A 14,079-nucleotide genomic window follows, 5' to 3' on the forward strand; every position below is an offset into this window, starting at 1 on the left:
AAAGAAAATACAGTGATTCTTAGGAAACAGGTTAACTGAATAGTTAGGATGGACTTGTTAGGAATGGGGATGGGGATGGAAATTCATGATCTCAAAGATAGGAGCTAATACTAGGTATTTGAGCCATGAAGGGACACCCTTATGTGTTCTTTTTGACATGGCTAAAATTAGACTCTTGAGCTCTAGACCTCCCTCACCTCAGCAAAACAAATCAGTTTTTCCCCAAGACTTCCCACTTCATTAAATGATGCCCCTATCAAGTTGTGTAGAGCCCAAAATCTAGGAGTAACTTTTAATTTTCCCGACTTCCCTTCTCCCCATCCATGATATATACAAAACGAATCCCAATCTCTGAGTGTTTCTCTTCTGCCACTACTCTGAGCTCTCCTCAGTTCTCACCTAGACCACACCTGGGCCTCACTGGACTCCACACGAGTGTTCCTGCCACCATGCATGGCATTCTGTGCACACCACAGGAGAGGCAGCTCCTCCCCTGGCCTCTGTACACTCCAAGGTAAAGTCTGGCCGTGGCACCTGCCCATCACTCTAGTCTTATCTTGCACTGCTACTTGCTGGCAGTACTTCATACTACTTGCTTGTGCCAGTGCTAATTCCTGCCTCAGGCCCTGTGCACTAGCTTAGCATCTCCAACCTTCTTGGCACCAGGGATCCGTTTTGTGCAAGACAATTTTTCCGCAGACAATTGTGGGGTTGGAGTAGTTTTAGGATGATTCTAACGCATCACATTTATTGTGCGCTTTGTGTCTTATTATTATTACATTGTAATATATAATGAAATAATTGTGCAACTCACCATAATGTAGAATCAGTAGGAGCCCTGAGCTTGTTTTCTTGCAACTAGATCGTCCCATCCGGGGTTGATGGGAAACGGTGACAGGTTATCAGGCATTAGATTATCATAAGGAACAAACAACCTAGATCCCCTGCGTGCACAATTCACAATAGGGTTCACGCTCCTATGAGAATCTAATGCCACTGCTGATCTGACAGAAGGTAGAGCTCAGGCAGTAATGTGAACCATGGGGAGTGGCTGTAAATATAGATGAAACTTTGCTCACCTACCTACTGCTGTGTGGCCCAGTCCGTAATAGGCCACAGATGTGTACTGGTCCATGGCCCAGTGGGTTGGGGACCACTGTGCTAGCTGACACCTCCTACCTGGAATACTCCTTTCCCCCACTTCTTCACCCACTCTGTCCAAACCACTGGTTCTTGTCTGTCAGTGTGACTTCAGCTCAAACCACCCCTCTCAGAGACTCCTTCTCTGCTCTCTCAGTAGGAAGTAGCCATGGGGTCATTCCCTGTCACATGGGGTCATTCCCTGTCACATCACTCCATCTTATTCTTTGGAGAGTACTTGTTACGTTTTGATACTTGGCTTTATTGTTGGGTGGCTTGCCTGTCTCTCTCCCTAGCATGTAAACGTCTGAGAGCAGGGACCTGGTCTGTCTTGTTCACTGTTTCCCCAATAGCCGGAATGGTGCCAATTGAGATGGGAGCACAGTGAATACCTCCCACTGGGAAGTGCATTGATGGCCTCTGACCGTGGAAGCCATCAACAGTGCCAGTATTGTTGGGGCTTCCTTCCTGCTCCCACCATTTCCCCGGGCTCTAACTGCTGCCTTCCATTGCCTTGCAGCCGCCCATGCCAACTTCCGTTCCCGTCAACCATGCAGCAGCACAGCCCCATGTCCTCCCAGACCTCTTCCGCCAGCGGGCCACTGCACTCTGTCTCTCTGCCGCTTCCACTCCCGATGGCCCTGGGTGCTCCACAGCCCCCGCCCGCCGCCTCCCCCAGCCAGCAGCTTGGTCCAGATGCCTTTGCGATTGTGGAGCGAGCCCAGCAAATGGTGGAGATATTAACAGAGGAGAACCGGGTGCTTCACCAGGAACTTCAGGGTTACTATGACAATGCCGACAAGCTCCACAAGGTGCGTGACTTCCCTGGGGAATGGGAGGGAGACAAATTCTTTACCTGGTCATGGGGAGTTGATGCACTGACTGACTTGCCAACATTGCACTAGACCCCTTTTTATACTAGGCCCTGTGCAAGGCTTTAGGGAGATGAAAATAAATATGACCCAGTTTCTGCCTTGGAGGAGCTTACATTCCAAAAAGGGGAGAGAGTTGCATATGCTAACACCTTCAGTAAGAGTGTGAAGGATCTACTGTAGGAACAGCAGAGGTGGCTCTTGACCAGAGGCTCAAGAGGCTAAGTAGGATTACCCCACCTGGACAAATGTAGAAGAGGGAACACAGAGAGTAAATAACATGGAGGAGGCCATGCGTGGTGGTCCATGCCTATAATCCCAGCACTTTGTGAGGCTGAGGCAGGTGGATCCCTTGCGCCCGGGAGTTTGAGACCAGCCTGGGCAACATGCCAAGACCCTGTCTCTACAAAAATTAGCCAGTCATGGTGGCCCATGCCTTGTAGTCCCAGCTACTCAGGAGGATCACGTGAGCTTGGGAAGCGTAGGTTGTAGTGAGTCAAGATCGCTCCACTGCACTCCAGCCTGGGTGACAGAGTGAGACCCTGTCTCAAAAATAAAAAATAAATAAAACCACAGAGAAATGAAGTGAGAGATACCAAATTTTCCTTTAAATTTAGGAATCTCAGACAGGAACCTTGTGTTGTCATGTTCATTTCATTAGTCGGTCTCTGCAAAAAGCAGCCTTGCCTCAACATGAGAGGGTCAAGAGTACGAGTTATTGTGTGCTTTCTGCATGTTTGTGACTTATCAGGTGGGGAGATGCTGAGTAATTCCAGCCTGTGTAGTTACTGTTGGAATATTTAAATGTATGGCAGCCATTATTCTTACAGATTTATGCTGAGAGCCAAAGTAAATAGGGGAACGTCCAGCAAGAACGAGCTGTTGCTGGGCAGTGATTTCATTATGCCCCTCAGGTCAGCATCTGATGTGCTGCAGGTAGGATGCAAGGGGGTTGGGCAAAGGTAATAGGATGTTTTAGGGCAGGACAGCCATAGAGCACTTGAGTTTCCTTTCTAGGGGTGAGGTGGCATGTGTAGTAGCAGTGATCCTCTAAGAGTAAGTGTGGGCTCTTCCCTTGGCAATAAAGGGCTTCTGTAAAGTTAAAGTATAGGAGTATAAACCCCACCTGACTACAAGAACATTGTCACTTTGGCTCTATGTGACAATTAATGCTCCGGCTGGCCCATTTAGTGTTAGTGTTCATGAGTTAGTGCTGATTTCACAGGTCAAGCTGGTCATTTTGCTGGTCAAGGGTTTTAGAGTAGTAGGCTCTACTTGCTTCCTGAGGGTTGTCAGGGAGCAGTGGATTTGATGGTGCATGTGTTTACAGACAATTTGTCCCAGCACGTTTGTGCAGAGCTTCCACTGAAAAGGTCTGGAACTCCCTGGAGTCAAGACCAGACTTGGCTGAAGGAGCTCTGGCTGTCTTTATTGGAGGGGAAAAATGAAAGCCAGAAACAGACAGGGGCCGCCTGAAGATTGTGGCCTCACTCCCACCCGCTCTTGCACCCTTAGAAGTTGGGAAATAGGCGTGTTGTCTCACAGCCCTCAGCCTATAAGACGCTGCACAGGCCCAAGCTTGCCTCTGACATTTTTGGACAGCTTCTTTTTGGTATGGTCTGAAAATTGGGAAGTGCAGACTCAGCACTTCTTGGGAAACAAGGACCTCTTTCTTCTCTCCTAATGAAGCTTCAAGGCAGACATGTCCAGAAGCTATACAGACCCACTTGAAGGCAGAGTTTGGTGCTGGGGTTTTTCCCATGGCTGTTTCTGAAGAGTTACACAAATGGTGCAGAAATTGGAGGTCTTGTTATTTTTCATTGCCTTTTTATTAACATGTACTTTTTTTTTTTTTTAAGATGGAGTCTCACTCTGTTGCCAGGCTGGAGTGCAGTGGTGCAATCTCGGCTCACTGCAATCTCCGCTTCCCGGGTTCAAGCGATTCTCCTGCCTCAGCCTCCCGAGTAGCTGAGACTACAGTTGCGCACCACCACACCTGGCTAATTTTTTTTTTTGTATTTTAGTAGAGACGGGGTTTCACCATGTTGGCCAGGGTGGTCTTGATTTCCTGACCTTGTGATCTGCCCACCTCGGCCTCCCAAAGTGCTAGGATTAAACATGAACTTTTTATTGACCTATGACATACATCTCTTTCTTGATTTTGATGCACATTTCCATTTTGAAAACTAAAGTGGCTTAATCTCCCAGTGTCTCAGTATTCCTGCACAGAGGATGGTTCTTAAAAGTTGTGGCCTAAAGGATTTTGATGACTTCTGGAAGAGGAGACAAATCAAAAGCTGTGTCCCTTCTTGAACCCAAAACTTTTTCAGTCCCTTGAATGTTATAAATTGTTCTACAAGTAGAGTAAGTCCTCACTTAATATCATCAGTAGGTTCTTGGAAGCTACAATTTTAAGCAAAGCCAATTTTTTCCTCATCAACATCACAATGAAATGATGTTGAAAGAAATGATGTTATTTGGGGGCCTGCTATGTGTCATTTTACTTAAAGTTGCAGTTTCCAAGAACCTGTCAGTGATGTTACGTGAGGACTTACTGTACTACATTAATCTGTCATATATAAAACCAGGATTATTGATTCAAAACCTCAGATTTTGATGGATACTTGCATACTCATCACAAGTTGGATAACTGTTCTCAACAGCTAGGACCAAGAGACACAAGAGTTGCATGAACTTCGTGACATAATATTTTGTGTCTTGCGTTCCTAAGATCACCCTAGTCCCAGATCTTCCCTCATCCCCAACCTTGCCACTCAGTATAGCTGCCTGAGCCTTAGGTCTGGGGAGAGGGTGGTCAGATGAGGTGACAACTTTGCTTCTCAGGGATAATAGCTGCCAGTTCTCCTGGCATGGATGTGACCCCTGTTTTGCTGTACAATGTTGTAGGATATGACCCGGCTATGCCCACAGTTTCATCCCATCTGAGTTCCTCACAGCATTGGGAACGTTTTGGCCCTTGCAGAGATGCATTGTAAGGGCAAAACTAAAAATAGATGAATTTTTAATTGCAGAATTTAGCCTATGCATACTGTGCCAGGAACACAGCAGAAGAGAACGATTAAATTCAGAGACTATCAAATCCCAGCCTAGATATGAAGACCCTGTTTCCAAAGAGGCTCAAGGTAGTGATTATCACTGTTAATGTTGGAATGATGGTCGAGGACCCCAGAAAGAGATGTTGTTTTCAGTCTTTCCTTTTGGTTATATTTTTTGCATCTTTTTCCTCCCAGTTTCCCTGAAACTTAATTAACGATGGAGTTTCTACCAGGGCCAGACTGTGGGCTGTTGAGTGGGTTGGCCCTGAAAGCCATCAGGGAATAGACGGGCACTTGATGGGAGAGGGCCAAGCATTAACAGTTACCCCAGGCTTGCTTTAGTGAAGACCCTCTTTTGTGAGTGAAACAAAGGTGGCTTTGATTGGGCAGTCTGTGGCTTGCATAGCAGGCCTTTCTTTGGTCCTGTGCATCCCTGAGTGTTGCACGTGAAGGTGCTCAGGGGTAAAAACCAGTATCTGGAGCTTGGAATGGCTGAGATTTTCTCAGGGCCTTCTCTGTCCATTTGCTTATTACAACAGTGCCAGTGGAAGTCATGCAGGGCTTTCTACTCTGCTTGTAGTTCTGTCTCTGGGACATTGAGTGTATTTCTGTGATTGCAGGGATTCTTACGGCCTGGCCTAAGAGCTCCCTGACACCTAGGCCGAAAAGGAGAATGAGAGCTGGGAAGGTAAACTGGGATTCCCCTCCTGCACTGTACTCAGAGTCTGAGCTGGTCTAGATAGTTTTTGTATCAAACCAGCCTGTCTAACTCTCCCTGTATCTTTAACAAATATCAGAGGGTGCTTAAGATGTTCTGAACATGGAGTAATAGAAAGAAGAAGGTGTGGTTTTACTCTGAAGGAGTGTACAGTCAGAAATAAAAAGCTTTAGTTTTAAAATTCTTAAAATGAGTCTACTTCAACTTCCCATTCCTTAGTAATCCTTGCGTCATTCTCTGAAAGGAGGTATTCATCTTTTACTTGAATGCTTCCAGAGAAGAGAAGCTCACTAATGGGTATACTACACTTCTGGAAAATGTAGTTAGGAAATTTTTCTTTATGTTAAGTCAAAATCTACATCTTGGCCGGGTGTGGTGGCTCACGCCTGTAATCCCAGCACTTTGGGAGTCCAAGGCAGGTGGATCACTTGAGATCAGGAGTTCGAGACCAGCCTGGCTAACATGGTGAAACCCCATCTCTACTAAAAAAAAAAAAAAAATACAAAAATTACCGAGCCATGGTGATGCACCCCTGTAATTCCAGCTGCCCTGGAGGCTGAGGCATGAGAATCACTTGAACCCAGGAGGTGGAGTTTGCAGTGAGTCGAGATTGTGTCACTATACTCCAGCCTAGGTGATGGAGTGAGACTGTCAAAAAAACAAAAACAAAAACAAAAAAACCCTGCATCTGTTTAACTTCCCACATTTACTTATAACTCTGTCCTCTGTAATCATACTTTTTTATTCCCTTTTGTGTTGTTATAACCGAATATCTGAGACTGGGTAATTTATAAAGAGAAGTGATTTATTTAGCTCATGATTCTGCAGGCTGGGAAGTTTGAGAAGCATGATGCTGGTAGCTTCTTGGCTTCCAGCGAGGGCTTTTATGCTGTGTCACAACATGGCAGAAGGTCAAAGGGGAAGCAGACATGTATAAAGAGGCAAAACGTGAAGAGCACGTCCTTCTTCATAACAACCTGCTATCATGGGAACTAATCTATTCCTGCAAAATCCAGTCTAGTCTCACTACTGCAAGAAAGGCACCAAGCCATTCACAAGGGACCCGGCCCCATGACCCAAACACTTCCCACTAGGCCCCATCTCCCAATGTCACCACACTGGGAATCAAATTTCAACATGAGTTTTGGTGGGGACAAACCATATCCATAGCATGCACTGAAGGGGATTAGTCTTTCTCTACCACCACAGCTATCAGTTCTCATAGGAATTACCTTGTTCTGAACTAAGACCCTTGTTTTTTTTTCTAGGTCCCTTCTAAGCACATAACCTTATGTCAGGTCTTGATTGTTTTAGGATTTGAGATAGTAAACTATATCGTGGTAGGGATACTGAAGTTTCCTTTGACAGTACGCAGAGGGAAGTTCTTTGAGTAAAAGGAAAGAATGCATGATTCAGTGTCCAAGTCTGTCTTTAGAAGTTATACATTTAAAGATTAATTAACCAGTCAGTATTTTGTCATGGGCAAGGCATAGTTCTAGGACAGTAAGAGCTATTCTACCCTCAAGGAGTTAGTAGTCGAATCAGAGCCACACAGTGCAAATGCAGATTAGAATTCCAATGAAGGAAATACAACAGATAAAAAATACTATAAAATCAGACCAAGGGAAGGGTCCCTGTGGGTGTAGCTAAGGAAGCCTTGCTAGTTGTCCTGGACTGGAAGCCTGAACACCACTCTCATGGTGGATGCCTCAAAGTGTGTGGTACTCTCAGCTTCCCTGGTGACTTGATGATGCCCTTTGGTCTTGATGGGGACTGTTCCTGTGACATGCCCAGCTGTCTGAAAACAAAGGCCACCTTTTATAGATAAAATCAGCAAAGAAGTGTTAGTGTGTCTGGGAGCCATCTCTTTTGTAAATAAAATTTAAAGACAGGATCATGATTCATGGTAAGGCTATGAACAGGATTTAGGACATACTGTCCTCTGTGCTGCTGCATTACCAGTGGTTCATGATATCTGTGGACGAATCAGAAAGGCCTTGTTGAAATGAGGGGACCACGGAAGAACCAACTCTGGTATAAGGAGGCCTTTGGGAACATAAGGTGGTACCGAAAGGAACCTTGGTTATCTCAGCTCGGCTCCAGTTGGCTGCCGCTAAGCAGAAGCCCCCGTGCTCTCCAGCCTGTTCATCAGCCTCTTCTCAGCCATATCCTGGTTCCTCTGTAACCTCTCAGGGTGCTGACCACAGTATCTCTCATTCCTTTGAGTTTTTGGCTTCTAGGCTCCTATGGCTCCACTGTCTTCGGTTTTTCCCTGGTGCCCTGCCCCTCCTTTGGCATGAATGCTTTTTTGGCCTTCTAATCTTCTGTTTACCTCCCTGAGTGGTCTCTGCTTTCTGATGTCATCTGTCATCTGTACATTGAGGACACCCCAGCCACTCTCCTGGCTTTTAGACTTGTATGTTCACCTGCTAACTGGAAATCTTTGCCAATATGTGCAGCAGGTTCCTCAAACATGGTGTCTCCAAACCCAGACTGGTTTTCTTTCTTTAGTGAGCTTGTTTCTCTTATAATCATTTATCTTGGTTAAGTCTCCTTACCTCATCTTCTAAGCTGTGAATGTTTATGTTTTATTTGCTTGCTTTCTTCCTTACTGTCTGCACCCAGTCACCAAAACCTGTTGATTCCACTCATTAGTGTCTTTGGAATTTGCCCTTTTAGTGTCATATTTCAGGCCCTTGTCATCTGTCATTGAGCTATTTACATTAGCTTTTTACCTGGATATCTCTTCTACCTCCTTTCCCATAAACCCCCACCCTCCAACCCCATCTGTTAGTTTTGTCTCTATAAAAACTTGGATGAGATCAGAGTTATAATCTTTCTTCCCCAGTATCTCTCACCCCCACTAAGCCTCCCCTGCCCATGATTTAAAGTCCTTCCTTTTGGCCCTACCTCCTGCCACTTCTACCTTGCCGTCATTCCTGGACTACCATTTCTTTGTAATATTTACAGGCCAACTTAAGACTCCTAGCTCCTAAAGGCCAGGAATTGCTGTCCTTATTTCTGTATCCTTGGCATCTGGAAAAACACCTGACATGTAAGCAAACAATGAATATCTGTTCAGATATGTATTATTTATAGGAGTCTTGGCAGGACTTTCTGATCTGGGCAGTTGGGGCTCAGAAAAGAGGGTCCCTGGCTCCTGGTACCATTACTGTCCTATGGAAGGACTGAAAACATGGCTGTGATCTGGGACCCAGTGAAGGGCACTAGTGCTTTCAACCCCATCAGCTTTGCCTTTGATTCTGACCTTAGCAGCATCTCATCAAGCATCCATCGATGTTTGCAGGCACCCTCACCTGGTCTTTACTCTTTCTCTTGCATTTATGTTACATAACAATACAATGGGATTTATTGATATCTACATCAAAATCACACTATTATATCAAACTCCTGTTAGAATAGAGCTACTTGTTATCAATTTATATGTGCCATAGATTAAAGGCTTCCCCAGTTAGTTTTTGATTTAGTGAAATATTTTTTAAATGGTTTTAATTTCTTGGCTATCAATTCCTGAATATAAAGAGATTGTCTGTGATACATTTGTTTATGATTAGGCACATGTCCATTAATCCTTTTTTTTTTTTTTTGGTGAGACGGAATCTCATTCTGTTGCCCCCGGCTGGAGTGCAGTGACGTGATCTTGCTCACTGCAACCTTTGCCTCTCAGGCTCAAGCGATCCTCCCACCTCAGCCTCCCAAGTAGCTGGGGTTACAGGTACCCACCACCATGCCCGGCTAATATTTGTATTTTTAGTAGAGGCAGGGTTTCACCATGTTGGCCAGACTGCTCAAACTCCTGACCTCAGGTGATCCACCCACCTCAGCCTCCCAAAGTGCTGGGATTACAGACATGAGCCACTGCACCATACAGATAATTTTATAGACAAAGGAATAAAAATACTAGGTAATGAAGCCTTTCCTCCAGTGGATTTTATGTTCCTTTGGGGACAGATAGGAGTGTCTCTGGAAAGTGCACTGTACTTGGAGTCTGGAAACTTGAGTTCTAATTATAGTCCTTTCTTTTTTTGTACTTTAATATTTTCCTGATGTTAACTGGGAATAATCATAATAGCTATAAATTGCCATTAAAAGTATAAGAGTTTTAAGTTATGTTTAGATTTACCCCTTTCTAATATTGGTACAGAGGGACGTTCACAAGGTGACATCAGACAGTTCGGCCAGACTTGTGAGCCTATAATTTACAAGATCCTAATGTAGTCTTTAGAGAGCAGGTGGGGGAGTGAAATTGATTATACAATTTGGTACACATGAAACTTGAGATGCAGAAAGACTGTGCTGAAGATACAGCCTTCACACTGGCAATGTCTAAGAATCCGTTTTACCAAGACACCAGCATGAATGTCAAAGGTACCACTTTAATGCCAGTTCTTTCTTTTAGTTTGAAAAAGAACTTCAGAGAATTTCGGAAGCCTATGAAAGTCTGGTCAAGTCTACCACCAAGCGAGAGTCACTGGACAAGGCCATGAGAAACAAATTGGAAGGCGAGATTAGAAGACTTCATGATTTCAACAGAGACCTCCGAGGCATGTTTATTCATGTTCTCTCTACCTAAACTACCTGTTGAGTTTTAGTGTAGCTAAAAGCATGACTTCAAGGCCAGAGTGCTTTGCCACAGGTGCTAGTCTACCTGTGTTGGATAATCTTGTGTATTTCAACGATCTGGGGAAGGGAGGAGGTGCTCAAAAAGCAAAATTGTTCTTTTCTGCCTTGTGGGTTTTATATTGCAGCATCAAGCTTTGGAAGTGGCAGGCTGTATGCATGAGTCTGTCAAAGGAAGGGATTCTGTTTGTGGCTCCTTCTTGCTTTGAAAGTACTCAACCACGATTCATGGCTATGAGAATCCAAATGTTTGAAAAGATCAATGTTAGATGCACAACCCTTTCCACATGGGGCTGTCATTTGGTAGCACGCTTTGAAAAGCAGCACTTAACTATTGCTAGGTGGACAATGGAAGACAGAGCTAGGCATATTTTCCCCCTGAGGGGAAAAAATCCCCACAGTTGTGAAATAAGTAGACAATAAACTCACTGAAAGATAGGAGCCACCTGCTGCTGGATTTTGGCAATCTCCAATATGCACAATGAGTTAACCTATAAATGTTACTTCACCTTCAGCCCAGCCATTTTCAGTTGCTTCATATGTCAAAACACTCAATGTCCTGGTAGTACCCAGTAGCTAGATCCCACCTTTTCTGTTGCTACAAACTCTTTTGGGTTGGGTGTCATCTGCATCCAGTGAATACTTGTTGAGTTGGATTATTTATTGAATAATTAAAGATTTACCAAGTGGTTTGAGCAAACATAGAACTTGCTGTGTACAGTCTTCATACATTAGGTCATTTTGACTTTTTTTGGTATTCGTTATTATTTTCTTTGATTCTGAGATACAGAGAGTTGTCACTGGCTAAAATATACAGCTGATGATCAAGATTAGACTAGGGCTGGGTTTGAGGCCAAGGAGACTGTCTTTGTGAACACTTCAAATCAGGTTTGCTGGCCTTGGAGGCAGTGAGGTGGTTTTTCTCAGCACCTCTCCCTAGCTGCCTGCTGCTCGTGCATATCATTTGGCATTAGATCGCATAAAGACACAGTGTGGCATCTGAAGCCTTTTCTTTTGATATTTTGGGACATAGTTACTGCCTGTCCCCAAGTTGTTCAGTTTTGGGCTCCTGCCTGAGCATCTCTTCCTCCCCAGCTCTTGGCATCTATTTCATTTCTTGGTTAGATGATGACTTCAGTCCATACACATTTCTTTGTAATCATTTCCTCTTTGTTCATAGATCGACTAGAGACTGCCAACAGGCAGCTATCCAGCAGGGAATACGAAGGGCATGAAGACAAAGCTGCAGAGGGGCATTATGCTTCCCAGAGTGAGTCTCCACTTATTTATTTATCTCAAAGTTTGTTTGTTTAAAAACGGGGTCCTGAGGGAAGAATCATATTAGTTTCAAGTGGGTTTTGTGCTGTTTGCTTTTTGTTTATTAATTTAGCATACAACCTATTGACCTCAGATGAGGCCCTCCTAGGTCTGCCTGAGACAAAGCTGAGGTCACTATGTGTTGCTTTAGTAATGTTTATTCTGTCCCTCTGACCTACAGTTTCTCTCTCTCTCTCTATAATACCCTTCAAGCAATAGCAACATCACAGCATGTCCTGGCACTCACTACTTCAGATAAGTTACAACACTTTTTCTCCAGGAAATGGAAGGCGGCCTAGTGGTGGGGTTTGGTTCTCTCTAGGGAGGTTTTGTCCTCGTGTAGGTTGTGGAGTTCTAGACTGGCTGCCCCTTGCCAGTGTGCAAGCCATCTAAGTGATCGCATTATATATCTCCATGCGTGACACTCATGTCCAGAAGCCACTGAGACCATTTCAGCCAGGAATAATGAACAGTTGCTTTGTAAGCCTTGATTTATTGGGAGAATATTTTATTAATTTTAGCAGAGGCAAATGATAGAATCAAATGGATTTTGAGAAACCATTGGTCAAGGTTTGAATTTCTGCAGATTCATAGCCAGAAATTTCAAAATCCAACTGTTTTTTTTAAGCTGTTTTGAAAATTGAATTCATATCTATATCATAATTCTCAATAAGATTATGAGTAAGTGCTCACAAAGTTAAGACAATTCAGAACAACAAAAAGTAATGTATTCAGGCACTAGCCATCTGTCTTATGATAGGGGTCTTCTGATGTGTGGATTCCTCAATGCAGCCCTACATTTTAAAGACTGGAAAATAATTGGTTAAATTTTCTAATTTCCAATACTGTTTGGTTAGGTTTAACCTCTTGTGTGTCCCCCAGATTGATGCATGATTGCATTCCAGCTATTAATACTAGCTCTATTTTTTAAATTCCGTTTTTTGCAAATGGACACTAATACTATCTAGGGCTTTTGCCTGGGATTCCTTTGTGGTCTCAGATGATTGGCCTATGTTCCGGATTCACATAAAAGGCTATATCAGCACTTTGAATTACTTGCTTTTGTAACGAAATTTATCTTATATCTCTTCCTATGGGTGCAATAGATCTCACCTCGGTTTCATTTGAAAGGTGAGTTGTCTTCACTACTTGCATTTAAGATCGTGACACATTCCTTCTGGATGACCGCATGCCTAGGTATAGTTAGTGTCTTCGGCAGGTATGTCAGCAATGCCAGTGTTGTACACTCTGTGGATACTTTGCCTTCTTGTCAAGGGACATAATTTGATCACTTAGTTCAGGTCAAAATGGGAAAGCCAGTTTCACCTGATGGGCATTGTTCTGGCCTCCCAGCCAAGGCTGGTATGGAATAATGGAGTAATAGGGTTTATTGCTGTGTGAACTCAGAAACATTTTTCAGAAAGACTTTAACCTTCTGGCTCAAAGCTGAAACATCAATTATCAAGCAAAGAGGCCCTTCCAGCTTGACAGGGAATTATTTGTTCTATGCAAATATGCTCCACTTGTGTTCTGAAGGCAAACACAAGAGACCAGAGGCATATTTCAGCTGCTTAAAGGATCTCAGTGTCGATATGTAATGTAATTGAATCTAGGCAGAGCATTTGAAGCAGGTTTGGTAATGATACCTAACCAATTTTCTTACACCTAATCTTTGCAGGACACTTTGTGCCTTCACAGCTTTATAATTATTTACATTAGTTTTTCCTCTCCTAGTGTGGCCAAGGGATGGACTCAAGATGTTATTTCAAATTTATAGTTAGGTTGTTTTCTTAGTGAGTTGTAAGAATTCTTTTATTAAGTAAATTAGCATGTCCCCCACATATATATGTCACAGATATTTTCTCCAGTTGTTTTTAATCTTTGTTCTTTATCTTATAGAAGACATTTTTAAGTGACCATATTTATGCCTTCTAGGTTTTCTGTCCTGCTTAGAAATACCTTTTACCCTCCCAGGTTATAATAATATTCACCAATGTTTTCTTCAAATTATGAGTATGATTTCATTGTTTCCAAGGCACATATTTAGGCAGCTAACTTGGGAGGCAGAGCAGAGGAGAAATTCATGAGGGACTATCCTAGAGGCAAGGAGACTAGTTAGGAGGTATTTCAGTACAGTGTCTGGGGAGGAGATGGAGAGGTCATGAACTAAGCCAGTGGAAATAGCAAGGAAGAGTAGGGGACAGATAAACAAATGACAAGTTAGTAGGACTTGGTTGCCCAATTGAATAATGGCAGTGAGAGAAAGCGATGTGACTGGAGCAGCTGGATGGATGATCACCCTTTACCAATAAAATGCAGGAGGAAGAGGTTGGGA

General features: G+C 43.6%; 1 protein-coding gene across 7 annotated transcripts in view; it reads left to right on the forward strand.

The window, feature by feature from the left end:
- The window catches only part of AMOTL1 (angiomotin like 1), a 135,512-nt gene that overhangs the window by 78,784 nt on the left and 42,649 nt on the right, over positions 1-14,079 (forward strand). For all 7 annotated transcript variants that reach the window (XM_054437360.2, XM_054437362.2, XM_054437364.2 and 4 more), the window contains 3 exons: positions 1,661-1,952; positions 10,207-10,351; positions 11,608-11,697. In XM_054437360.2, coding sequence (XP_054293335.2) covers positions 1,661-1,952; positions 10,207-10,351; positions 11,608-11,697 — 527 coding nt within the window. The remainder of the gene's footprint in view (positions 1-1,660; positions 1,953-10,206; positions 10,352-11,607; positions 11,698-14,079) is intronic.

This window comes from Pongo pygmaeus, chromosome 9, assembly GCF_028885625.2.
Source record: "Pongo pygmaeus isolate AG05252 chromosome 9, NHGRI_mPonPyg2-v2.0_pri, whole genome shotgun sequence".
Classification (NCBI taxonomy): domain Eukaryota; kingdom Metazoa; phylum Chordata; class Mammalia; order Primates; family Hominidae; genus Pongo; species Pongo pygmaeus.